The sequence below is a fragment of the Nesoenas mayeri genome, assembly GCF_963082525.1.
Source record: "Nesoenas mayeri genome assembly, chromosome: 2".
In the NCBI taxonomy this organism is placed as follows: domain Eukaryota; kingdom Metazoa; phylum Chordata; class Aves; order Columbiformes; family Columbidae; genus Nesoenas; species Nesoenas mayeri.
Window position 1 is genome coordinate 122,690 of NC_137543.1, and position 27,666 is coordinate 150,355.

The following is a 27,666-nucleotide window of genomic DNA, read 5'->3' on the forward strand; positions in this document are numbered from 1 at the left end:
GCCGTTGTGATTCTGCTGAACTGACGCCAAAAGTAACACAGCCCGTCAGGGTCCGGCCTCACAACCCCGGGAACGGGAACGGCCCCGGGAGTCCCGCAGAGCTGCCCTTGTGACTCCGCTGTCTCATCACCATGGACACCACAAACACCACGCTCCTCCGCACCACAGCCCGGATCACAGCCTGATCACAGCCTGGGTCACAGCCCAGATCACAGCCTGGGTCACAGCCCGGCTACAGCAAACGCCATCCTGACCACAGACCGGCTCTGGCAAATGCCACCCTGACCACAGCCCGGCTCTGGCAAACGCTGCCTTCACCACAGCCCGGCTACAGCAAACGCCACCCCCACAGCAGCCCAGCTCCAGCAAACGCCATCCTGACCACAGCCCGGCTCCGGCAAACGCCATCCTGACCACAGCCCAGCTCCAGCAAAAGCCACCCTGACCACAGCCTGGCTCCGGCAAACGCCACCCTGACCACAGCCCAGCTCCAGCAAACGCCATCCTGACCACAGCCCGGCTCCGGCAAACGCCATCCTGACCACAGCCCGGCTCTGGCAAACGCCACCCTGACCACAGCCCGGCTCTGGCAAACGCTGCCTTCACCACAGCCCGGCTCCGGCAAACGCCACCCTGACCACAGCCCGGCTCTGGCAAACGCTGCCTTCACCACAGCCCGGCTACAGCAAACGCCACCCCCACAGCAGCCCAGCTCCAGCAAACGCCACCCTGACCACAGTCTGGCTCCGGCAAACGCCACCCTGACCACAGCCCAGCTCCAGCAAACGCCAGCCTGACCACAGCCCGGCTCCAGCAAACGCCATCCTGACCACAGCCCGGCTCCGGCAAACGCCATCCTGACCACAGCCTGGCTACAGCAAACGCCATCCTGACCACAGCCCGGCTCCGGCAAACACCACCGCGTCAGCCGGGAACAGCGAGGCAGAAGCAGCTCTTTGGAACGTCTGTGAAGACCACAGGAGCCAGAAAGGTCAGAGCTTGTTTTGGATTTGGTTTTGTTTTAAGAACACCACATTTCGTATAGTACCAGCTTTAGCAAGGCCTGGTTTTCCCAACTCTGCATTTGCCTTTCCTCCAAAACTACACAATTACTGCTAACACAGTTCTCGTGCCCGTCTGTCATGGCGCCCGCGTAGCTCTGCACAGCCGTAGATCTGCATGGCTGTAGCTCTGTGCGGCTGTAGCTCTGCATGGGTGTAGCTCTGCACGGCTGTAGCTCTGCGCGGCTGTAGCTCTGCGCGGCTGTAGCTCTGCACGGCTGTAGCTCGGCATGGCTGTAGCTCTGCGCGGCTGTAGCTCTGCATGGGTGTAGCTCGGCATGGCTGTAGCTCTGCGCGGCTGTAGCTCTGTGCGGCTGTAGCTCTGCGCGACTGTAGCTCTGCGCGGCTGTCTCCCAGAGCACCGCTGCACGGGTTTCTGTGCAGATTCTTGTCTCCTCGCACCCACCCCACTGGTGAAGCAGCTACCACACTCCCAGCTTGGAATCTGTTCTGCGATTACTACGACAGGCGATTTTAGTATATTTATTCTAGTTTGTTCACCTATCTACTTGAATTCAGAATATTTTCTTTAAAAAGGGTCACCAGTTGTATTAGGATACAGTACATTTTAGTTATAAATGTTCGTTAAAACCGTTAGACTTATCAAACTTCTCTCCAGTTTTAAATCCCCGATTGCACTGTTTCTCTTTTGAATAAGTAGTTTAGAAATTCAGCATTCAAATTCACTCCTTTAGTTTCTGATTATGTCTACAAGAATCGGTAATACGGGTGCACTTTCCTTCCTTCAGAATCTGTTGTGGACTTTGTGCCTCTTATGTTGCAGGTGTCTCAGCAGTTTTAAAACATAATGTTGCATGTTAAAACATCTTGAATCCTCTTCTGAAATGACTTCTTTAAAAAACAGTAAAATCTCAATATAGGATTGTAGGCATAATGTGGATAGATCCAAGGGAATCCTCTGTGACCAGCTTTCCAGCCAGGTGCCTACACCTGGAGAGAAGCCTCTCATTCTGCCTTAATTAGCTGTTCTTATTAAAGCACTGTTATCTCTGCAGCAAGAGAGGACCCAGAGAGAACAGCTTCTAACAGCACAGGAAACCCAGAGGTCGGCTTGGATGCCGATGTGCTCCCATAGAGCCATGACATCTTTGTCACCACGGAGTAAAACACTTTGCCTCAATCTGCCAAAACACCAAAGCAAATTTCAGGTCTCTCACCTTCAACAAAACCAACACATAGCACAGATGAACCATCCCAGACCACTGATCTCAGACAGGAAACCCGGGTGGTCTCAGCAGACGTGTCGCTGTGCACCCGCAGTGCTTGGTATGTGTCCCCCACCCGCAGTGCTTGGTGCATGTCCCCCACCCGCAGTGCTCAGTACATCCCCCACTCGCAGTGCTTGGTATGTGTCCCCCACCCGCAGTGCTCGGTACATCCCCCACCCGCAGTGCTCGGTGCGTGTCCCCCACCCGCAGTGCTCGGTACATCCCCCACCCGCAGTGCTCAGTGCGTGTCCCCCACTCGCAGTGCTCAGTACATCCCCCACCCTCAGTGCTTGGCGCGTGTCCCCCACTCGCAGTGCTCGGTACATCCCCCACCCGCAGTGCTGAGTACATCCCCCACCTGCAGTGCTTGGCGCGTGTCCCCCACCCGCAGTGCTCGGTACATCCCCCACCCGCAGTGCTCAGTACATCCCCCACCCGCAGTGCTTGGCGCGTGTCCCCCACCCGCAGTGCTCAGTACATCCCTCACCCGCAGTGCTCGGTGCGTGTCCCCCACCCGCAGTGCTCGGTACGTCCCCCACCCGCAGTGCTCGGTACATCCCCCACCCGCAGTGCTCGGTGCGTGTCCCCCACCCGCAGTGCTCGGTACGTCCCCCACCCGCAGTGCTCGGTGCGTGTCCCCCACCCGCAGTGCTCGGTGCGTGTCCCACACCCGCAGTGCTCGGTACATCCCCCACCCGCAGTGCTTGGCGCGTGTCCCCCACCCGCAGTGCTCAGTACATCCCCCACCCGCAGTGCTCGGTACATCCCACACCCGCAGTGCTCGGTGCGTGTCCCCCACCCGCAGTGCTCGGTACATCCCACACCCGCAGTGCTCGGTGCGTGTCCCCCACCCGCAGTGCTCGGTACATCCCTCACCCGCAGTGCTCGGTACGTACCCCACCCGCAGTGCTCGGTACGTGTCCCCCACCCGCAGTGCTCGGTACATCCCCCACCCGCAGTGCTCGGTACATCCCCCACCCGCAGTGCTTGGTACGTGTCCCCCACCCGCAGTGCTCGGTACGTGTCCCCCACCCGCAGTGCTCGGTACATCCCCCACCCGCAGTGCTCGGTACGTCCCCCACCCACAGTGCTCGGTGCGTGTCCCCCACCCGCAGTGCTCGGTGCGTGTCCCCCACCCGCAGTGCTCGGTACATCCCCCACCCGCAGTGCTCGGTACGTGTCCCCCACCCGCAGTGCTCGGTGCATGTCCCACACCCGCAGTGCTCGGTACGTGTCCCACACGCGCAGTGCTCGGTGCGTGTCCCCCACCCGCAGTGCTCGGTGCGTGTCCCACACCCGCAGTGCTCGGTACGTCCCCCACCCGCAGTGCTCGGTGCGTGTCCCACACCCGCAGTGCTCGGTACGTGTCCCCCACCCGCAGTGCTCGGTACGTGTCCCCCACCCGCAGTGCTCGGTACGTCCCCCACCCGCCGTCTCCGGAGGAGGAATCGCGGTTCTGGGCAACCGGGAGGATCACACCCGCGTGGCGCTTTCCTTATGCCATCAGATCCAGGGCACACATTCCACGGCCACATCGAAGGGGATGTCTCTTCAGCCATTATCCCCTTTATCGTCATTCTTTCACTTTACCTGTGTTCTTAAATATTTAGTTTCCTGTGTCATATCTCAAGTGACACTGTAGTTAGGATTATGTCCAAGAAGATACCGGTTTCTGTTTCCTCAGGCAGTGGAAGGACACAAAGGTGCTCACTGCACAAAGTAAATCCCTCGACTGATCGCTGAAGCCCTGGGTTAAAGGTGGCTGCCATGTTTCCTTTTCTGCTCCTGTTTTGTAGGACCACGCTGACGTACCTTTCTCACTCCAGGAAAAGGATGCAGCTGTTTCTTCAAATATGAATACAAATACAGGAATCTAACCCTGATGGATGGGGCGTAAGGTATACTGCTAATACTTCCTACAGCTTCCAGTGCGGCATGATGGCTCAGCACTCGCATTGTAGAATGTTCCAGGCGTGTCTCCATTAGCACTTCCATGCTTACCTGCTTCATGGACAAGATCTACGGCCTACGGAGAGACAGTTCACAATGCACAGCCACAATAATTCACCAGTGGCACTTGACTACATACTCTGAGCTACAGAAACGAGGTTATGTGACAAAAGAGAAATATTAAAAATGTGTGTATTTTTAGATTAGCAGAACTACTTCTCAGGTAACTAGGAAAGTAAAAAAGCAGATACACATATGTACACATGTGCTTCAACTCAAGACTTGGGCCTGACATGGGAAGTTTTAGGTCAAACGTTGGGCTGCCAGAATAAGCAGCTGAAAGCATAAGAACATAAGAGGGCACGATGGGGGAAAAAAGTAACGGTCACACGTGTCACACAGATGCTCACTTAGAATTTGTGGGTTTTAATTCTGTTACAGTTTGGCAGAGCTTGACACGTCCAGTGTGGAATATGGCAGCCAAGACCAAGTCGATGAAACAAGACACGAGTGCTGGGAAAAATAAGCAAGGAGTAACAACCAAGAATGGAGATGTATCCCAAGAAATAAGTGACATGGAAGCACTTGTCAATGAGCGGAAATTGTACCTGCAGAGGGAATACAAGACTCTCACTGACCATGTGAACGCATACATGGGAACAGTGGAGCACTTCCTGCAGGAGAATAAATTCCTAGAAAAGGAGGCCAAACAGAATGAGGAAGAGAGCAACGCTTATCTCTCCTACATAACAAAACACAGCCAAAAGTGCCAGAACATGATAATAACATTAAATGATCAGAATCACACTGATCTGTCTCAAGTCCAGAAGGAGAAAGAGGAGCTAATCTCACAGTATATGGAAAAAGAGAAGGAGGTGAGGAGCCGTCTGGCGAATGTGGAGACAAAGTACTCTGTTATGAGCAAGGAGGTTGAAGACCTGCAGCCTTTCAAAGCTCCATCTCTTCAGCTGGAACAGAGGAAAAGGATTAAAGAGCTGGAGAAGGAACTGTTGGTCACAAAGGTACGGTATGCGGATCAAATGCACACAATCAAGAGCAGATTTCTGAAGGCCAAGGCTGACTGCGAGATGGACTTTCAACAGAAGATGCAGTTTCTCACCAACAGAGCAGAAGAAGCAGCAATGCTGTCTCTAATTCAGCATATCCAACAGGTGAAAGCAGAGAATTGCCGTCTGCGCCAGGAGCTGCTCAGCCTCATCCAGTATTCAACAATCCTCAAGGAAACCAAAGTTCAGCTGCTAGACCAGCAGGAGCAGCTGCTCCGGGAGCAGCAGTACCTGGAGGACGTGGCGCAGGCGCGGCGCTGGCTGCACGGGGCGCACGGCGCGGACGGCGCCTCCCGCCGCCCCCGCCTCCCCCGCAGCTCCTGCAGCCCCCGCCGCTCCTCCAGGTGCGCCCGGTAACCCGAAAACCGCGTCTCCACCCCTCGCTCCTGCCAACAGACCAGTAGCTGTGACGGCGCTGTCAGCTGCTGCCGTCAGTCAGGGACCAGTGCACACAAGTGAATGTTCTGTCCGCGGTGAGGGGATTGACTCACACAGCTCACGCTCAGTGTGCAGCCCAGGCAGAGATCTTAAAAGTAACCTCGGCTTTATTACATCTGTATTAGGACATCTGAAACTGCAATCTCTTCACATCCCAAAATAAACAACAACGTTTTCTCTTTGAGATCAGACTTTGATGTTTGTATTCTTAGTGAGGCAATCTCCATGTTACTTTTCACTGCAAACTACATCTGCTGACACCGTAGTGTGCACCCATGTAGGCCAACATTTCAGCAACATGGATTTTCCCAAATCTTCTGTGTGTCAGACTTTGATTTATCTTACCTTCTGCTGGTTTCCAAAGGACAGAAAACAAATATGCAGCCAAATCCTCTAAATAATATAAGCAGTTGGAGTATTTGACCCTTGGTCATAAATATCAATAAAATATATCCACTGAATATATTCATATACATTTTTACTTCTCATTCTTTTCTCGCTTTACTGTTTCACTTGAGAAGCAAGAGGTGAAGAGTTCTGTCACTGCAGCCACAATCTCTTTGAGTTGAACACTTGCATTTCGATCACGTCATCAGCAATGACACCAGAGGTCACCCTTGCTCTGAAGTGTCAGCATTCATGCAGGGCTATTTTACACCGAGCACAGCTCAGCTGAGACTGGAACAAACGCTGAAGGTCAATCGGAGCATGGCCACTCTCCATGGCTTTTGAGTATCCTCAGTAACAGACTCCACAGCCTCCCTGTGCAGTTTGTTCCGATGTTTGGCCACACTCACAGTAAAAAAAAAAAAAAAAGTATTTTCTTACATTGAAATGGAATTTCAATTTCCAAACAGTCTGGCTCCATCTTCTTCCTGCTCCGTCTAATCTTTAAGCACATTAGTGAGAGCCCCCGAGCCTTGTCCAGGCTAAGCACCAGCTCTCATCCTGTCGCTGCACCGCGGATGCCCCCTGGTCTGGACACGATCCTGCGTGTCCGTGTCCGTCCTGCCCCGGGGAGCCCACGCCGCACGAGCTGCCCGGGCGCGGGGTCTCGGCGCCGATCGAAGGGAAGGAGTGGCTGGCGCCGCGGCCGAGGCCCCCCCGTGCAGCCCGGGCGGTGTTTGCCACCCTCGCTGCCCCCGCGCCGCTGGCGCGCAGCCCGCTGGCGTCCGCTGGGACCTGCAGCTCCTTCCCCGACCTTGCGGCGGGGCCGCTGCCAGCCCGGCCGCTGCACGGGCTGTTCCTCCCCAGGGGCAGGACCGCGCATTTTCCGGTGGTGTTCGCAGGGTTTCTGTTGCCCATCAGGGACCCTCTGAACAGCAGCAGAAGAAACTGCTGTATTAACCACACTGCTCCTTGTTCTATACCATCTGCACACTTGCCAAGGCTGCACTCCAGCCTGCTATCCCGCTGATTAACGAAGAAGCTGAACAGCCCTGGCACCCGAACTGACCCTGGGGTGCCACTCGTGAGGGACCTCCAGCTGGACCCCACGGCACCAGTGACAAACGCTGGTTTTTCAGTCTGTCTCCAGGCTCTTCACCAGTCTGTACTTTCTCCCTCGGACAACAAGGATGTTGTAGGAGTCAGCGCCTGCCGGAATACAGGGCTGGCAAGGAAAGGTTTGCATTGTGGGCATTAGCAACAGGAGTTGCTAGACTTAAAAAAAAAGAGTCGTTTTTCTGTTTGTTTTCCCGGCGCACTCGGATGGCACCGGGTGCTGAGGGCGCCGTCTGGCATCCTGCGCCATCTGACATCCTGCGCCGACCGACATCCTGCGCCGACTGACATCCTGCGCCGTCTGACATCCTGCGCCGACTGCCATCCTGCGCCGACTGCCATCCTGCGCCGACTGACATCCTGCACCATCTGGCATCCTGCGTCGACTGACATCCTGCGCCAACTGACATCCTGTGCCGTCTGGCATCCTGCGCCGACTGCCATCCTGCGTCGACTGACATCCTGCGCCGTCTGGCATCCTGCGCCGACTGCCATCCTGCGCCGACTGACATCCTGCGCCATCTGACATCCTGCGCCGACTGCCATCCTGCGTCGTCTGACATCCTGCGCCGACTGGCATCCTGCGCCGTCTGACATCCTGCGCCGTCTGACATCCTGCGCCGACTGCCATCCTGCGTCGTCTGACATCCTGCGCCGACTGGCATCCTGCGCCGACTGACATCCTGCGCCGACTGACATCCTGCGCCGTCTGACATCCTGCGCCGACTGACATCCTGCGCCGTCTGGCATCCTGCGCCGTCTGGCATCCTGCGCCGACTGACATCCTGCGCCGTCTGGCATCCTGCGCCGTCTGACATCCTGCGCCGTCTGGCATCCTGCGCCGACTGACATCCTGCGCCATCTGGCATCCTGCGCCGTCTGGCATCCTGCGCCGACTGACATCCTGCGCCGTCTGGCATCCTGCGCCGTCTGGCATCCTGCGCTGTCTGGCATCCTGCGCCGACTGACATCCTGCGCCGTCTGGCATCCTGCGCCGTCTGGCATCCTGCGCTGTCTGACATCCTGCGCCGTCTGACATCCTGCGCCGTCTGGCATCCTGCGCTGTCTGGCATCCTGCGCTGTCTGACATCCTGCGCCGTCTGGCATCCTGCGCCGTCTGGCATCCTGCGCTGTCTGGCATCCTGCGCCGACAGCAGCGCACGTCGGTTCGTCAGGCGGAGGCACCGGACACGCTGTGCCGGAGAAGTTCCACCTCTCGCTGCGCCGCTGCCGGGAGCGGAGAGCGGCCCCGCGGGCCCCAGCACCGCCCGCTCCGCCAGCGAGCGCGGAACGGAGGCACGACGGACGGACGGACGGACGGACGGACCAGCCGAGCCCACGCCGTCGCACACCGGGCTGTGCGCATGCGCCGTGCCGCGCGGCCGTTTCCATAGCAGCAGACGCCAACAGGGCGCGGGGCCTGGCGGGCCGGGCCGTGCGGTGCGGGGCCGTGCGGTGCGGGGCCGTGCGGGCCCTGGCGGGCCGGGCCGTGCGGTGCGGGCCCTGGCCGGGCCGTGCGGTGCGGTGCGGGCCGTGCGGAGCCTGCCCGGAGCCCGCCATGGGCGAGCCGGAGGTGGAGGCGCTGGTTTGCCAGAAGTACGAGATCAAGCGGCGGCTGGGCAGGGGGGTGAGTCCCCGGCGGGCCCGTGCGGGAGGGCTGCGAGCTCACCGGGCTGGAGGAAAACTGCGCTTTGGGGTGTTTATGATGCTGGATAGGGGGGAAAATGTCATGAGTCGTAGCCTGATAACTTTCTGTGATTTCATAGAGTTGTTTCACAATCAAATTTCAGAGGAAAACGAGTGTTACGTTGTAGTATGTGAAACTGAAAATACCTTCAATTCCCCATCTATTTTTTTTTCCTGCGAATTACAGGAGAACCGCCACACAAAGCACTGACCTCGCATGTACACCTGGTTTGTAGTGAAGTTAATCCCAGTTCCAAAGTGTATTCTGTATGTGCCTGCCAAATACTTCCACATGTACTATAACCCCATTACTTCAAGTGTTATGCCACATCAAGTATATTTTTCCACCTAAAATTACATATTTTTGCAGGTGAGGCCACGTTACTTTCTAAGCCCCTTCTCCCCAGGCAGAGTCTAAACCCTCGGGGTTGTCCGCGGTTCTGTTTGGCAGCTGTTTGCCAGCGTTTGCTTGTGTTGATACGGGTAGTTAAGAACTTCATGTGCGAGGGACACGTGAGAGAGGCTCATTTCCTTCTTCATCCTCTAGGACAACGTTTGTTTTCCTTGTTTTGAAATCACACTGGTCTTTGTTACGGCTGTAGCTCACTCCAAGTTTGCCCCTGACCTGACCTGCCATCCTGCTACTTGTTTTCGGCTTTCTCCCTCTGACCGAATACAGTACGTTACATCTCTAAAGTGCTTGGTTCTTCAATCAGAATGGCGTTAATGTTTCACCTGAGAAATCAAAGTGTTTGAGAGTTCTCTCTGGAGACCGTTTTACCACCACATTCAGTCTGTAATAGTGGCTGCAGGCCCGTCACCTGGTCATCCCTGACATTACCAAAACTGCTGGTTGAGCTCCTGACTCCAGCAGGTCCAGTCTCCTAAATATCAGTGTTTCTGCCTCTTGTACGCAGAAAGTTCTGGGTGTATCTTGCATGTACACAGCTGACGTACTTACCTGAGCACTTAAAAAACTGTTGGAGTCTCTGAAACATGTGAGAACTGCCCAAAAAATAGACCTGAGAAGTACAGCAGTAAAGGAAATACGCTATTCCTCTACAGGGAGGCAATTCAAAGAGTTGGGTTTGGGCTTCTGTTGTTTGGGGCTTTTTTTGTCTTGTTTTGGTTTTGTTTTTGTTTAATTAAAAGCCCTGATGTCTGTTAAGGGCACAAGAACTTCTACTCGTGCTCTCCCTATTGTGGATGGCTGTGATTCTTGCCAATGGTGATTACTCAGTCTCCCTTGTGGTACAGATACAGTTTTCTTATTTATAAGGTAGGTACATAGATTTGAATCTTAACTTTCCACATTCTAGGATACTCCTTATATCTGCACAATTGGGTTATTTCTCACCCAGAAATGCAGTTAATGTTTAAACATTAACATCTCTGATTAACCACCTGTTTTAAACATCTCTGTTTGTCCAGAGAGGTGGTGGATGAGCCATCCCTGAGACAGCCCGGGCCAGGCCGGACGGGCTCTGAGCAGCCTGAGCTGTGAAGTGTCCCTGCTCGTAGCAGGGGGGGCGCTGGGGGGCTGGGAATGTCCCAACCCAAACCACCTGTGATTCTATGAAGTGCTCATCCAAAGTAAAACGTTTGAAATATGTGATACTAAGTGATGTTCATTGTTAAGTACTCAGACAGCAGCATTGAGGCAGACTTCCCAAGAACATGCGTGTCCTGGGGTGTGGATTCAGATCCTTTGCTGTGCATCGGGAAGCACAGAGTATAAAGCATCTCAGATAAGGGCCATAACAGTACATTGTTGGTCTCTTTCCTTTTTTCCCAAGTAACAAGTGATAGGACGAGGGGAAGTGGCCTCAGGTTGTGCCAGTGGAGATTTAGATTGGATGTTAGGAACAGTTCCTTCCCCGAAGGGCTGTCAGGCCCTGGAACAGGCTGCCCAGGGAACTGGTTGAGTCACCATCCCTGGAGGTGCTTACAAGACGCGTAGATGTGGCGCTTAGGGACATGGTTTAGTGGTGGAGTTGGCAGTGTCGGGTTTACAGTTGGATTCAATGATCTTAAGGGTCTTTTCCAGCTCAAATGATTCTATGATTCTGTGATACTGTCACTACGGGCCTCGGCAAAAGTCTCCAGCCTTGCACGAGCCCCCTTTGCTGAAAGGCCGCACTGAGGTGTCCCCGGAGCTCTCCCCAGGCTGACCCCCCAGTGCCTCAGCCTTTCTCCCCAGAGCTGCTCCGCCCTGGGCCCATTCCCGTGTCCCTCCTCCGTCCCGCTCCAACAGCTCCATGTCTGGCTGGTGCTGGGCCCCAGGGCTGGACGCAGAGCTCAGGGGTCCCGGCAGAGCAGAGGGAACAGTCCCGTCCCTCCAGCGCTGGACACGCTGCTCCCGCTCAGCCCAGGCTGCGGTTCGGCTCTGTCTGCCAGCGCACATCGCCGGCTCCTGTCCAGCTCTTCACCCCCAGCACCCCAAGTGCTTCTCCTGGGGCTGCTCTGCATCTCTGCACCCCAGCTGGATTGGGACCGGGGGTGCCCCGGCACAGCTGCAGGACCTGAGCCTTGCTGATCTTCATGAGCATGCACATCTGTTTCTGGCTGCTTTGGGGGCCAGGATGCTTGGCCGTGTGGACCTTTGGTTGGACTCTGTCTTGATGTTCTTAGTCCTTGACTCAACCAAGTATTGCTCGCTGACCTGATCTCTCTTTGCTCTAGCTAGTGGTGATTGCATCTTCCTTCAGTACATTCTGCTTCCACAGTGAAGGTCTGAACCTGTTCATCTGTCTCTTTGTCTCCCTAGGCTTATGGCATTGTATGGAAAGCCATTGACCGCAGGACAGGGGAAATAGTTGCTGTTAAGAAGATTTTTGATGCTTTCAGGAACAGAACAGATGCTCAGGTAAGAAATCGTTCTAACATGTCCTGGAAGATGTGGTGGGAATTCATAGATATTTTCAGGATTTACGTCTCTGAAAGATGTTAGTTATTTGACAGTTATGCATGTAATTATACGGTCTACACATATATTAGGAGAGAACAGAGCAATGAATGTCAAGCTTCGTATATCATGGCATCTATAAAATACTGTAATGTTGCTGAGAAACAAGTCCCTTCATCGGCGCACACAGTTTGATTCCTGCTGTCACGCTGCGGTGTCAGGGCACAGAGCACACGTGTCACTTCACTTTTCAGTGAGCTGCTGCGGTGTCTGAGCACTGAGCACACGTGTCACTTCACTTTTCAGTGAGCTGCTGCGGTGTCAGGGCACAGAGCACATGTGTCACTTCACTTTTCAGTGAGCTGCTGCGGTGTCTGAGCACTGAGCACACGTGTCACTTCACTTTTCAGTGAGCTGCTGCAGTGTCTGAGCACTGAGCACACGTGTCACTTCACTTTTCAGTGAGCTGCTGCAGTGTCTGAGCACTGAGCACACGTGTCACTTCACTTTTCAGTGAGCTGCTGCGGTGTCAGAGCACAGAGCACACGTGTCACTTCACTTTTCAGTGAGCTGCTGCGGTGTCTGAGCACTGAGCACACGTGTCACTTCACTTTTCAGTGAGCTGCTGCAGTGTCAGAGCACAGAGCACATGTGTCGCTTTCCAGTGATCTGCACAGAGCACAGGTGTCACTTTCCAGTGATCTGCACTGGCACACGTGTCACTTTCCAGTGGGCTGCACAGAGCACAGGTGTCACTTTCCAGTGGGCTGCTGCCTTTCCCAGCCTGCCTGCCCTGTCAGGTTTCCTCTGCCTTAGAGATCAGAATGGGTTTCACCGCCACGTTGCAGTCCACACTCTGTTCTATCATTTTGCTGAGGTGATCATAAACTTGTGTCTGTTTGTTTATTTCCAGAGAACGTTTCGAGAGATTATGCTCCTGCAGGTAATGTCCATTTTCCCACCTCCTCTCTGATTTGCAATTATCTCTGAAGCGCAATGATCAGTGCCAACGACCCTGTGCGTGTGTGTTCTGCGCCACCTTGGCGGACGGTCTGTCCCTGGCGGGGCAGGAACAGCCGAACGGGATGAGGAGCTGGTGTTACTTTATTGGGACAGGCCTGGTTCTTCCACCGTTTCTAGCAGTGTCTGCTCTAGGATCGCCACAGACACTCGCACTTTCCGTCTTGTCTTACGGTTTTGTGGGCAGAAAGTGTTTTCTTGGGTTTAAACGCAGCGACTGAGAGGGGGGCCGGGCTGTGGAAGAGATTTACACACCAAAAGGTTTTTCCTCCCCTCAAACAGACACTCTCTGGTTCATTGCGGTTTTTAATCATGAATGTTGATGGCAACTTTGTGTATTTTCACTGCCACAATAATTCTTTGCCTTCAGTAGGAAATACAATGTACCCAAATTGACTGGATTTTATCCACAAATGCTCTAGAGGGGTTTTCAGAACTAATGTCTCAGGCAGTAGGCATTTTTTTTTCATACTGTAGAACAAGCTTAAATCCTTTTTATTTATTCCAGTAGAAACCTAGCAAAGGAAATAGCATGTTAATATTTGTTCTAGCCAGTAATACAAAATGAAGTAGGTTCCTGTCCTCTTTCACAGTTCCCAAGCAAGACACCTGATTTTGACAGCTGGGTCTCTTCCCTCTGCAGGAATTCGGAGAACATCCCAATATCATCAAGCTGCTCGACGTCATCCGGGCGCAGAACGACAGGGACATCTACCTGGTGTTCGAGTCCATGGGTGAGCCTGCGCCGCGTCAGCCCCTCGCGTGAGCTGTCCTGGCTCCCTGCCCTGGCGGCCGCGCGTTGGTGCCTTACGTGAGTGCTCATGTTCAGCAGACGTGTAAATAGGAGCAGAACACGTGGGGTTCTGATTAGGTGGGAATAGCAATGAAACTTTAAAGAGAGTAATAATTATATGAGAACTGTTTGGTTGAGATCAAGGAAAGACAACAGTGAGCAACAAATGGGAGGCTCATAGAGACAGAGAGTTGCAAATGGAAAAGACTGTGTGACTTTATTGTAACAGAAGTATGCAATAATAGAAGGGCTGCTGCAGCATGAGCTGCACGTCAGGCTGGTAACACAGAGAGATTGCAGCACTGTTAGTGATTGCAGTGTGAACTGCTGAGGATGCAAGACTGCAGTTTGGACAATGGCTTGTTCTGGCCTTGCTTTGAGGAACCTGCATTCACAACCTGGTAATCCCCTGCTGTTGTCAGCGTGTTACTGATGTAATGTATTACAGAGACGGATTTACATGCTGTGATTAAGAAGGGGAACTTGCTGAAAGATATCCACAAGTGTTACATTCTCTACCAGCTCCTGAAGGCAACTAAGTTCATCCACTCAGGAAATGTTATCCACAGGGATCAGAAGGTATATTTCAGTCACAGTCTTTATCTTTCACTCAGGTTTTCTGCTAAACACTAAATGGAGAAGTATGAAAAGAATGAAACTAGTAAAAGAACCTTGATGGTAATCTGCCATTCAGAGGGTAAAGAGCTGGTCTGTTTTCCCCTGTCCAATCCAGCCGTCGAACGTGCTGCTGGACGCGGAGTGCGCCGTGAAGCTCTGTGACTTCGGGCTGGCTCGCGCGCTGCGCGGGGACGAGGGCGGCGGCGCGGTGCTGAGCGAGTACGTGGCCACGCGCTGGTACCGCGCGCCCGAGGTGCTGCTGTCCTCGCGCAGGTGACTGCGGGGGGGCGCTCCGGGTCTCCACCGGGGAATCCGTTGTCTGCAAGTCTGGAACATTTAAAAGTCAGTTCTGCAACACAAAAACGTCTCATTACATGTTTATTTCCTTTCTGGCTCCTTACACTGTCCATTTGCATACATTATCAATCAGCTCATCTATTTGTCACCCTTTCTTTCACTACAGTTATTCTCTCTACCCTTAAATTCGCATCTTTATGGAATTTGGTTGAGTGCCTTAGTCGTCTTCTCCAAATTTAAGGAGAGTTTTTTGATAGACCTTCAGAAAATATTCTGAAATAAACTGTTAAATCAGCTGCATCTTAGTTAGGCTTAGTCCTTTTTTCAGTTAAATACACGAGATCTTATTGATCATAAATGAAATTAAGTAAGGTTTGGTTAGTATCCCGGGTTTGAAATGTGGCTGTTTTGCAGGTTGTCATTTACCCACTGTTTGGCATTTACTTTGCGCAGGTAATTGCACCTACTTTGTCTCTGCATTGTGCCCTGAGAAGCCAGTTGTTTCCAAAGGGCAACTTGTGTCGTCACTCTTGGTCATATGAAAAGTATATATTACTTTGTCTTGTCATTTACCTGTAACACATTTCCTCTTATGGTTTCCTACTGTGGAGTTTCAGTAGGATAAATCTCCTTTCTTGCCAGTTTCATTATTCCCAAGCCTCATTCACTTCATAGTTAAAACCCGCGAGCATCCTTATTCAGGGAGTCATCAGGCTAGTTTTTCTGGCAAAATAAGCTAATGCAGACGATGTGAATACTGGGTACAGGAAAGTGTTTGCTTGATTCAGTCCCAACTCTGTATTGTTATTCGTAGTTACACCAAAGGCGTGGACATGTGGAGCATCGGCTGCATTCTGGGGGAGCTGCTGCTGGGGAAGCCGCTTTTTCCCGGCACGTCCACAGTGAACCAAATAGAGCGGATCCTGAGGGTCATTCCCGCCCCGTCCCCAGAAGGTGGGAGAGGGGCCCTTCCGCGGGGTGTCAGAGACGGGCTGGGGGCGCAAAGCAGCCCCGCTGGGCCGGGGGTCTCTGCCCTTCCATGGGGGTGTCAGAGGTGGGGCTGGGGGCGGAACGCAGCCCCTGGGCCGGGGGTCTCTGCCCTTCCATGGGGGTGTCAGAGGTGGGACTGGGCGCGGAACGTGGCCCCCCTGGGCCGGGGGTCTCTGCCCTTCCATGGGGGTGTCAGAGACGGGCTGGGGGCGGAACGCAGCCCCTGGGCCGGGGGTCTCTGCCCCTCCATGGGGGTGTCAGAGACGGGCTGGGGGCGGAACGCAGCCCCTGGGCCGGGGGTCTCTGCCCTTCCATGGGGGTGTCAGAGATGGGCTGGGGGTGGAACGCGGCCCCCCTAGGCCGGGGGTCTCTGCCCTTCCATGGGGGTGTCAGAGACGGGCTGGGGGCGGAACGCAGCCCCTGGGCCGGGGGTCTCTGCCCTTCCATGGGGGTGTCAGAGATGGGCTGGGGGTGGAACGCGGCCCCCCTGGGCCGGGGGTCTCCTGCGGGTCCCTGTAACATCTCTCAGAGAAGTTAAAGTCTGAGTTGTGAAATGTCAGTGCTAGAGGAAAGTGAACCCACGCTTGATTAGATGGGCAACAAGAACCAGGCCGTCAAGGCATTTCTGAGATTTCTAAGAGCACATCAGTTTAAAACAGAGCATCATACTTCAGGGGGAAGTGCACAATGAAGGTAAATTGGACTTTTTTGTGGTTTTTTGGTCTGGAAATGTAAACACAGAGGTGAAAGCTGGACTAAACACGTGTTAAATCCAAAAGGGATTGTTATCATTATTATTATTGTCTTCTGTAGTTTCCAGTCTAACAACCCACGCACTTTTACAACAGGTTGGTGTGTTCTAACTGAGCTAGCAAATAGTTTTTAGAAAAATAACTACCTGCAGTTTAAGGACGTTGCAGTTTGGAGGATTCCACTCAAGCTTACGTTTATTAATAGTTTTTATTAGAGATTGGGTTGGCGTGAATGAAATCTGAATGAAAATGTGCGTGTGTAAACACCGACACAGGTGCCAGAAGAACAGGCAGCGCCAATAACAGAACTGCTGCTCTGTTCTCAGCAAGAGAATCGAGGAACCCGTCGATAATGGGGTAACCAGGTCTGCATTCCGAGACTAACGCGGCGTTAGCAGAGGGTCCCGTGTCCCGCCACGGGACAGCGGCTGCAAAGCTGCGGTGAATCGCAGGCGTAGACAAGACACTGTTCAAAACATCACTGCAAACAAGGAAAACCAGCCTGTGAGCAGCAGCTCTGCGTAGGATTGATGGGGATCGGAGAAACAAGATCCATTCCATAGCAACTGTTGACTCTTTGAGAGTGTGACAGGTCTGTCCAGAAAACAGGTCATTGTCACCAACCAAGAGGAGCCCCTGAGGATGTGACGAGATCAATAGCTGGTGTCCCTTGTTCTTTGTGTCTCACACTAGTGATCCTGGCCACATCATCTGGCCTCAGGTAACTTGGTGCTTCTGCATGTGTGAGTGTAAGAGTGCAAGTCTATGACGTCTGCGATAGAGCCAATAGGAACTGAGAAAGTCAGCTTAGGAAATTCTAAGTCATTATTCCATCTGGCTCTATAAGATCTCCTATTGAGTTTTATTAGGATAATTTCCTGTGTTAATATCAAATATTTGCTTTCCTTCATATACCGTGTAGGTCTGGTAATCCTGATCTTAACAGTATCTTTTCATTATTGCAGATATTTTGGCTATGCAGTCAGATTACAGGGCCTCGATTATTAACTGCCTGAGCTGCGGGTAAGCCCTGTGTGTTCGGTGTCTCGGAGGTCAACAGTTTACTGTGTGATGGTGACAAAATGTTCCCCTGGAGTTCACCTTTGGCGTCCACGGGTGGAAGTGATTTCTGCTCTCTGCACGTTCACCCCCCGGGGAAGAGATGTGAACTTGAAAGAACAGAAAAAAGATAAGAAGAGCAATGACATAATGTGGGAATAACAAAACTAAATTAGGTTGGGCCTGCGTTCCAGGCTATTGTCATGTGTACTTTCTCAGGATCAGAACATGTTCCTGTTGTGTCATTTGGGCACCTGATGTCATTGGTTCAGCCTGACAGCCTCATTCCAGCTGCTTAACAACGCTCACTGTGATGGGCTTTCTCCATATACCCCTCATGGTTCTTTTGGATCCCCCAGTTGTGTGCACACACTACCACATGATCCTGCATTTGTTACGAACCTGCTTAGTAAACATTAGTAAAGTTAATGCTTTTACACTGTCTTGTGGCCATAGCAAATTACGCAGCAGTCTCTAAGCATTCTCTGCTCGTATCTGTCGTGACACTAGTGGCATCTGTTCCCACGGGGGAGTCGCAATAGGCGCAGCCCCGCTGTGTGTGGTCCGAGTTCTCTAAATGTTTACTGCTGTGTTTTTATGGGTTTAGATTAGGGTGGCTCAAACCATAGGCTTTAGCAGGTCCCTTGCTGTTCACATGAACACCGTACGTGTTTTCGTGCTGTCTTCTGACATCTTCTTCAGTTGGCATCCTGGGGCATTATCCCCTTTCACTCAGGAGTGCCAGGATTCCAGTATTGGTCTGTGCCAGGCAGCTGAGGAGCCAAGACCCTTCTGTCCCTGCCGGTCCGACCGTCAGCACAGCGCGTTTGACCTTTTCTAGGGGAGTGACGGCCACGGTAGCCCAGAGGAGTTTCCCTGGTGCCACTGGAGAATGCAGCTTCTCGTGCTCTTGCTGTGCGCCTGTACCGGGTTCGGTTAGAGGGAGTTAGGTCCCTTCACAGGGCCCGTACGCTGCTGTTGGATGCCAGCGGCACAGCGGTGCAGGCACAGCGGTGCAGGCGCGGCGGAGCTGCTCGCGGGGCGTGCAGGGCGGCCGTCGGGGCTGTCCCCGCTCCCCGCTGGGGCTGGCGAGGGACCCGAGGGAGTCCGTGCAGCGCACCGTCACGCTCCGCAGTACAGCCGGGTGGGGACGAACTTCTCCCGAGTGGGTGTTGCTTGGACGCCGCTGAGCACTGGGCTGCTGGGGGTAAACCGTTGCTTTTGCACATATATATTTTTTTTTCCTCCATTTTTCATTTTTTTTTCCCTGTCCACTTATTGAACCGTCTGTATTAACCCTGAGGTTTTCTTGCTTTTGCCCTTCCAGTTCTCTCCCCCATCCTACTGAGGGGAGAGAGTGAGTGACAGGATGGGGTCTCAGCTGGGGTCAACCCACCAGAGTCCTTTTCGGCACCCAGCAAGGGGACAGGGGGGCTGGACACCACAATAGGTTTGATTGGAGTGTGCTAGACAGGAATTCATACTCGTTACTCCTGTTCTCTGACTTCTAGGCAGCGAGTAACATTGGAGGAGATTTTGCCATCCTCTACTCCACTGCCTGCCTTGGATCTTCTGAAGAAACTTCTAGTATTTAACCCTGATAAACGACTCACGGCAGAGGAGGCTCTGCAGCATCCGTATGTGAAAAGGTGAGCACAATACCAGCGTCCGGTTTCTCCGATGTCTTCTGAGATGTTACAGACCTGCTCTTGGCACAATTTCTCTTTATAAGCCTGACAGAAAAAAAAAAGGCAAAGCTAATTCTTGATTTCCTCTAACCCCTTTTTTACACCAGAGGTCACGCTAGATGATTTGACAATCATTTTAAACACAACATTAATCTGTAGTGCTGTTTTCAGTCTCAGTGAATTGCATTGTGTGTTATCACCCTCTCAGGTTTCACTGTCCCGCCAGGGAGCCCTCTCTGGATCATGATGTGGTTCTTCCTGTAGCTGATGATGTCCAGCTGTCCGTGGCAGAATATCGAAATAAATTATATGAGGTACTTTCTCTTATCCTGTTTTCCAAAATCCTGATCCTCCAGGTAACCTGCCATTCTTGCACACACTTACTGAATTCTGTCATTTTCTTCTATTTGCATTCCCCTAGGCTTCCCATCCCCCTCTTACAGGTACATCTTGGTGCCTCTATCAGTCAGTTCCACACTGTGGTAATTGTTGAGATGTCTTTGTATCCCCGCTGGGAGAAGGCTGCACAGCGTGATGTCTCAGGCAGACTGTTGGAGGGAAACGTGTTATGCTGAATCCAACAGTCCGAGAGAGGTGACGCTGCTGCCGCTCCTGTCCCCGGGTCCAGCCGGGAGCACGATGTGTGTGTTCCATCGGCACGCAGGGAACATGCTCACTGTGTACGTACGTGTGTACGTGGCTGGGCACGTGGACCACAGCAGGCACTCGGAGCACTCACACGGGCACAGGCAGCAGCGGCGGCCTCATCCTGCTCCCTTCGCTGGCTGAGCAGGGGGCAGTGCGCGCAGGGGCTGTGCGCGTACCCGCAGGGTGGGTCCCGCAGGGCTGGTCTCGGGCGCCCGGCCTGCCGGGCCGCGGGCTGAGCCGGTGTCCTCACAACCCTGGGATACACAACCCCAGGGCCGCGGCCCCGCTCCGGTTGCTGTACAGGCCACCGCGGACGCGTGCAGGCAAACGGCTGGCCAGGGCTTTCCGGACCCGTAGCCAACTCTGCCCGTCCCACTCGCACCACCAGAGTGACACGGGTGCCCTCACAGACCCCCTCAGCCCCTCTCCCTGGGCACTGACCTGTTCCCCGGGTACCAGTCCGACCTGCTCTTTGCCGGCGCTCTGCGGCTGCCTGGGCACACCGGCCCTCTGACCCGTGGCCCGGCCGCGGTGCTGGCGCTCACACCTGCGGACACACGTGCAGACAAAACAGCCAGCCTCCCTTATGGGAGACAGACAGGAGTTCAGTAGGATAGATCAGACTGCATTGATTGGGTGCAGGGCATGGGCAGACAATTGGCCAGCCAGCTATTTACACAGCTGACCGCTTTTATTCCTCTTACTCTCTATTTCCCACTCTCGTTCCTCCCCAAATCACATAAACCCCTTTCTTTTCCTGCTTTTGGTTCCTACCCTAAACATCACGTAAGTCCTGTGTTATCCCAGTGGCTTTTCCCTGCATCCCATAATGTGTCTAGCCCCAGGCAGCATCCTCCACCTCCCTGCCCCCCGCCACCCCCGCCTCCCTTCGTCTAAAAGGTGATCCAAAGAAATCCTGATGATTCTTTGTGATGAGTTTCAGAGCTGGACGGTGGGGCTGATGTCTGTGCTGGGACACCCCTGGGAAGTTGTTGAGAAGCCCTTGGTTTGGTTTCCAGCCGCCACAGCGTCCTGTGCCCCCTCAGCCTTGCTGGGCTGGCGGCTCCTGGGCCGGGGTGGCCCCACAGAGCGCTGTTTGGGGTCCCCATCCTGCCGGTGTCGTTCTGAGCTGCACTGGGTTGTGCACACAAGTTGTTGTCACCCAACCCAACCCGCTGAGGGTTTTTGCTGGAGCGCAGTCCAGCGCCATCGCGTGCTGCACCGCACTCACGGAGCTATCGCATTTTGGAGTAACTGTTGAACAGGGGAGGGAGAGCAAGTGAAGCATCAGTGTAGCTGAAGTGCTAAAAATAAGGGACAGTGATGTTTTAGGAGCCATAATCTGAATGCATTAACACGGGGAAATAGTAGGACTTGAAACATCAGGATACAGTGCAATAATCAAGCAAATAAATTAAAAGGAGCTTATGCAAAATGTTTAGTTGTAGAGGGAAAAGGAAAGATTGTGCTTTTGATGCCATTTAGTATATGCAGAAAGATCAAAAGGAAAATCATAGAATCACAGAATGTCCTGAGTTGGAAGGAACCCACAAGGATCACTGAGCCCAGCTCCCGTCCCTGCGCAGGACACCCCACGGTTCACACCACGGAAGATACAGAGCTGGACCCTCCCTGTGGACAGTGGGACTGACCGCAGCCTCAGCAGGTTTGCAGAGGCGCACCCGAGGGGCACAGGGCCGTGCAGAGGGACAGGAGGCCAGCCAGAGGGACAGGATGCCGTCCAGAGGGTCCTGGGTGCCATCCAGAGGGACAGGAGGCCACCCAGAGGGACAGGAGGCCATCCAGAGGGTCCTGGGTGCCACCCAGAGGGACCTGGGCAAGCTCAACAAGTGGGCTGGTGTGAACCTCATAAGGTTACACGACGCCAAGTGAACGCTCCAACAAGGAAATATGAGGAGCAGCAAAAATGGCAGTAAATCAAACCTTCAGAAGGAGAAATTGGTTTTGGCTTAGTTTGGGTTTTTTCCCCCTTCCAACAGTGAAAGGAATCATGTAAATGCCATGTTTCGAGGCAAAGGAGCTGCAATGTAAATGCAGTAAAAGAGGCGCTGGCAAGAATGACCGTGGGAAGAGAAGGTTGAAAAGGAAGCTTAGAGATCAGAAAATCCAAGGCTGAGAAAGACTGGTAAGGGCGCCCACCTTCCCCGACAGAGAGGAGAAGTGTTCTTGCTTCTATTAACAGCAATTAAAATCGAAGAATGAAAAATAAAATTGAATTTAAAAAACTTGAACCTACTTAAAATTTCTTTTAAGGTCTTTAATAGAAGGAAACAGACAAACAACCATGATAGAGCAGATCAGTCCGTGAAGTGGGTACTTGCGCAGGTAGAAAAGGTGTTCTACATGTCAGTAGTCTGGTCTCAGATAACCTAGGAACAAGGGTAGGAAGCAAGTGAATAGTTTGAATGATGTCACTGATGGGGTGTCCGGTTCGGGACCGCTGTGGTTACAGACCGTGCACCAACACCCAGGACCTCAGCAAGGCTTCTGTTGCGGATAATGGCACGGAGAGGTTGATGAGAGATAATTGTGAACTAACTGGAGTGAGTGTTGTTTGACTATTAAAAAATAAGCTTTGTGAAGTTCTAGAAGGAGATGGTAAGAAACAACATGGTGTTAACCTTTTGGGCTTATAGATTCTGTCTTTTCCAAGGCTCATGCACATTTTATTTAGCAGTGTTCTCCCTCAGGATATATGGAAATTGCTTGTTCATCCCATCTTTTTTCTTAATGCTTCAGCCTATTCTTTCTTTCCATTGATAATATTATTTCTGTTTTCTTTCCAACCCTATATTAATTTTAAAATGACACTTTTTACCTATTCTGTGAAACACACGGCAGTTACTTGCAAGTGCTTCTCTTGGGCTGCGTGTTGCGTTGGCTGCGGTGCAGCTGTTACATCTGACCGCGTCCTCCTTCCCGCAGGTGATCCTGGAGAGGAAATCCCGCAGCCGCCCGGAGGAGCGCGCGCCCGGAGGAAACGCCCGCCCGGGCCAGCGCGAACGCAGACCGCGCGCTCCCGGTGCCGGCTCCGCGCCCGAGCCCGGTCCCGGCTCTGTGCCTGTGCCCGGTCCCGGCTCTGTGCCTGTGCCCGCTCCCGGCTCTGTGCCTGTGCCCGGTCCCGGCTCCGCGCCCGAGCCCGCGCCAGCGCCGCCGCCGCCGCCCGTGCGCGCCGGGGCCGCCGCCCGGCCGGGGCCGCCCGGCCCGGGGGAGGGGGCGGCAGGAGCGCGGTGCCGGAGACCGGAGGTCGGCGTGGCGCGCAGTCCCGTCGCGCGCGCTGCTGCTGGCGGTACGTACCGCCTCCCGCGGCAGGATGTGACCGCGCGGGGCTGAGCGCGGGGGAGAAGGAGGAGACTGAGCGGGGAAGAGGAGTCAGGGGAGTTTACACGGCAAAACGAGAAGGTGAAAGTGCGGGAGGAACAAAACACTGTTAGATGAGTTTTGAGCATATGACATTCTCTTTAGCCTTTTCCTGCCCCCGTTTTGACTCTGTGCTCCTTTCTGTTTTCTCTTTGCTGTTATCTTTTCCCAGGCCCTTTTGAGCTGTTTCGTTTGCCACTACATTGATTGTATTCCCATAGGGTGAGATGGAGCGAGGTGGCAGGGCCGACTCGGTTTATGTTCTGTCCCTGCCCCGGTCAGGGTGTTCTGCGTCCTCACGATTTTCCTGCTTTCCCTCGTGCAGGTAATGTAAATTCTGGTGCTGTGATCAGGAACGGTTCTGCACCACCTTCTCAACAGACCGGAATCTCCAACAACAGGAGACGGGAGAGACAAATCACACGGACAAGCGCCAATGCTCGGCTGCCTCCTGCAGGTGTTCAGAACCTTCCTAACGTGAGTAGCAGCGCTACCAGAAAACAACACCCTTAGCGTTCCAGGGACCAAAATGATATAGACATGGAATACCTTAACTTGCAACGTGAAGATACTTAATGAGAGGCAAGGTCTACTGCTCTGTGAGTGACTAAATTAATAGATTTTTATCAGTTAAAATTACTTACGACAAAGATAGGCTGCAATTTTGTTGTGTGTACGTGGTGTCAGTCAAATGGTACCAGTAACCTAGTTTGATAAGGCACTTGGGCTTGGACAGAGCATGTTCCCTTTACTAGAGAGCAGAACAGTGTGCTAACTGAAGAGTTTTTGCTAGTAGGGGAAGTAACGAGACATAACTTGCCTCTAACACGGGGTAAATTCATGTAGAAACTTGCAGTCTTCAGTCTCACTATACCTGCATTTCAGGTATTTTGGCTACTCCTGAAGTTTGCATTAAGCTCTGTGCACAAGGCAGTGTTGGGAGGAAGAACATCTACAGTAACCACCAGGAAATGCCAAGGGCACGGACGTGCCTTAAACCGCACATCTCCCGCATGCGTGATGCTGATCTTCAGCTGGCCTGCGCTTACAAACACTGGCTTTCCTGGGGGATTTTAAGTGTAACCCCAGTCTTTCAAATCATGCGATCATCTGGGACTTGAGCAGCACGAGTATTTTTGCGCCTCTGGGTTCATGCAGGAGTTCCGTGAATTACTGTTGAATTTAAGAATGGCAATTAGGTGCTTTAGAGAGCATGAAGGAAAACAGCCCTTTTGTAAATCTAGGCTAATTTGGGGCTCCATTCTGCTTCTGATTTTATCACTTCAGACAAGTGAGGATTTGAACACCATTTCAGATGATCACACTGTTCATATTGTCAGCAGCACCCAAAACTCCCTTTGACTTCGAGAATCACGGGTCAGTTCTTTTACATCATCCTCAATGGTGGTGTGTCCTGTCCAAAGGCAGCGAATTCCTTTTTAGCCAGATTGAGACTGTTGGGTATTCCAAACTCAGCTGGAGGTTGGCTCTAGCTCTTCTGGAACCAGCCTAATGGATTGCTGCTGCTCGTTCAGGTTTTGTGGAGGTTTTAGTCCTCTCCTCTCTGCTCCTTCCTCTTCCCTGTTCCTGCCTGAACTTCCTTGTAGAAGTTGGTATCCTCATGGGACTCTTCAATGACTTCCTTGCCCCTGCTTTTTCACAGAATGTCACAGAATCCACCCTCACGGGTGTCAAGCTGCTTATTGCTGTAGCTGTTCCAGCTGTTGTGGTTGACACGGAAATACATCTACGTAACTGCCGAAAGGAGACAGGATTGCCACAACTTTGAATATGTCCACGTGCACACTTGCAACCCGTCTTTCAGCCCCCCTGCTTCGGAATCTCAATCAAAATGTTCTGAGAGTGAGAGGAACCATTTATTCCACGAGTGTGGAGCAAGTATGGAAACATTTATTCCACAACATGAGGTTGTGGAGATGCTGCATGTGCAGCTGTACATACGAACAATGCATTTTGAGGAATCTTTAGGTAGTTGTGCCCAACTTTCTGTTACTGGAAGAGCATAATGGGGAGAAGATCACCCTGCACGTGCCCCGTGCTCTGTATTTGCCCCGTGAGAGGCCAGTGCTGGCGAGCGCCAGACAGGACGTTGTGGCACAAGGGCACCAGCATTCTGGCTGATCTTGCGTTAAGTGGACGTCGACGTGTCCGTCGTCGTTCGGCCCGAGCGGGAGCTGAGGAGCTCTGCCGTCCCAGCTGCCCCGCGCTCAGCCTGCGGCCCGTGGTCGTGTCCTGCCGCGAGCTCCCGTCCTCAGCCGTCTGACCGGGAGGGTCCTGCGGCGGCGGGCGCGACGCGGCCAGCGCCACAGCAGCGAATGGAACCTGGTGCCTTCCAGATAACTGTAGAGGTTCACAAAGCACGCGCTGCAGTGCACCCGTGCTCCTCTTGAGCCGCACATTCAGATGTATTGCGGTGTATCATGTATCGTAATGTGCTGATGTATTATTAACATTTCCTCACCTGGGCTGATGAACACAGTACACGTGCAGCTTCCAACTCAAAGTCACCAAGCCCTTGTCTGGCAGAGGCAGGAGGACACACTGGGGGACGATGATGATGATGATCTGTCTTTAGAACATTTATTTAGAGCATTCACTGTTGTTGAAAACACGATCCTGGCCAAACAGACTTTCACTCCAGTGCCACTAGTTCGTTCTCGATACGCTCATCCTGAACACCTCCTCTCTCACATGATTCTCGCCATCCCATTCTTGATCTTACCAAACAGTGTGGTTTGCTTATTTATGTAACATTCGTGATCTGTCCTACTCCTGAGCTGAAGCAAAATATGTTGTTCCTTGTTTGTATTTTAGAAAACTGGCTGCAAGTTACTATTGTGGCTTTTCTTTCTTGCACAGAATCTGAGAAATGCTCAGTGTCACAACAAAGATGTTTGTCCCATTCTGAAGCCCAGTAAAAAGATGTTCCAGATTACTGCGAATATGGGAGCTGCTGGTGACCCGAAAGCGTCAATGGGCAGTTACTCCCAGGCCTATGGAACCATAAGTGAATCTGCACTGCAGAGTCTCCCGGTACTGAAGTCGTCCCACAGCCAGGGGCAGTGATCATGGCCGCGCTCCGACGAGGTGAGTACAGCGCGTCCCGTCGGTCCCTAACCGAGCCGGTGACTCAAACGAGAGCAAAACGTGACAGGCATTTACCGGCCCAGCTGAAGGGACAAGCTTCATCCATTGCAGGAACAATGTGCCACTTTCCTCGGGAGAAACCAACAGCAGAGAAAACCTGAGCCCTTTGCCTTGCAGTCTTACCTGACAAGGGCAGCGCACTGTTTGCCCCCACACCGTGATAGAAGTGAATACTGGCAGTTCATATTCCTCCTCTGAATTATTGCAAAAAAATACAGCAACCTGCAATCTTCCGATACTCGAGAGTATTTACACATGTTCAGACTGTTCAGGGCCTTTAGACATACAAAGACATATTCAGGGCCCACATGAACCTCATGGGGTTCAGCAAGGGCAAGGCCCAGGTTGCAGGTGTGCGGGGGCACCCCCGGTCCCAATCCAGCTGGGGTGCAGGATGCAGAGCAGCCCCAGCAGAAGGACTTGGGTTCTTCGGCAGCTCCGGCTGCGCTGCCTGAAGGCAGGTTGATTTATTTTTGATTTTGAGCAGAACAGGTAATTAAGTGTTCCCTCAGGACCAGGACGACTGAACTCCTCACAGATAATCCTAAAGCCCCTCATTTTGTTTTCCGCTAATGACTCTTCTGGTGTAAATGAATATAATCAATAGTGACTTATTTTCATTGAAATCAAGTAGAAAAGCATTATAAATGTAGATAGGTTCTGCTACAATATTTAATAGCTCACCTACCATGTGATATTGTAAATACTGTAATAACAAACACTTTATTTTGCAGTACAGAAAATCTTTGTCTTTCAGTCGATGTTTGATGTGTGTGAAAGGGGGAAAATACAGGGGCATCTCTTTCAATTAATAATACTTTTTTATTTCCTTTCAGAAAGCAGTGCTCCAAGGGATACTGTCGCCGAAACACCATGAAGTTGTTATCAGGCAACAGTGGGACTGCAGTGAACTTCAAAACTATATTTCTGACTTAATGCTGATTTTTGATATATTAACTTGAAGTTCTTGTAAGAAGTTTCTGTCCCTGAAATTCTGCTTCAGCTCTGATAAATGGTGGTTGCTGCAGAGCGTTGGCACTGCGTTGCAGACGGGATCCAGGCGCCGAGTTCCAGCACGTGGAACATCCACGTTACCGTCCCGTACCTGTGCGCCAGGGGCCAGCTAAGGGACAAACAGCCCGTCCACTGCGACCGGGTGCCGCTGGGGCGCCGGAATGCGCCTCGCAGGAAGCCCCGGTTTGTCCTTCACAAACGGGCATTTCCTGTGCGTCTGAGGTACAGGCGCACGAAGCGGCAGTGACGGGTGAACACGCCGTGTGGCGCTTGTGAGTCCCACACCGGTTCTCACATGCGGAACAGGCGCCCGCGGTGTAATTCGCACTGTAATTCGCTCTGTGCCGTCGCTGAAACCGAACACCCGGCGATTCAACACAGCGCAGCCCCGGGACCGCT

General features: G+C 52.8%; 2 protein-coding genes across 2 annotated transcripts; both read left to right on the forward strand.

The window, feature by feature from the left end:
• Positions 1-4,713: 4,713 nt before the first annotated feature.
• CCDC166 (coiled-coil domain containing 166) lies at positions 4,714-5,664 on the forward strand (the record flags this gene model as incomplete). The annotated part of the gene is made up of 1 exon (XM_080339412.1): positions 4,714-5,664. The coding sequence occupies one exon, from the start codon at positions 4,714-4,716 to the stop codon at positions 5,662-5,664; it is 951 nt and encodes a 316-aa protein (XP_080195538.1).
• A 3,142-nt stretch (positions 5,665-8,806) lies between these two features.
• Positions 8,807-27,171, forward strand: MAPK15 (mitogen-activated protein kinase 15; the record flags this gene model as incomplete). The annotated part of the gene is made up of 14 exons (XM_080339413.1): positions 8,807-8,875; positions 11,702-11,800; positions 12,753-12,782; positions 13,503-13,593; positions 14,101-14,231; positions 14,386-14,543; positions 15,382-15,521; positions 17,275-17,332; positions 18,880-19,017; positions 19,265-19,412; positions 22,651-22,771; positions 23,411-23,562; positions 25,966-26,193; positions 27,090-27,171. 13 exons carry the CDS (start codon positions 8,807-8,809, stop codon positions 26,170-26,172), a joined length of 1,542 nt encoding a protein of 513 aa, XP_080195539.1. The 3' UTR covers positions 26,173-26,193; positions 27,090-27,171.
• Between the last annotated feature and the right edge of the window lie 495 nt (positions 27,172-27,666).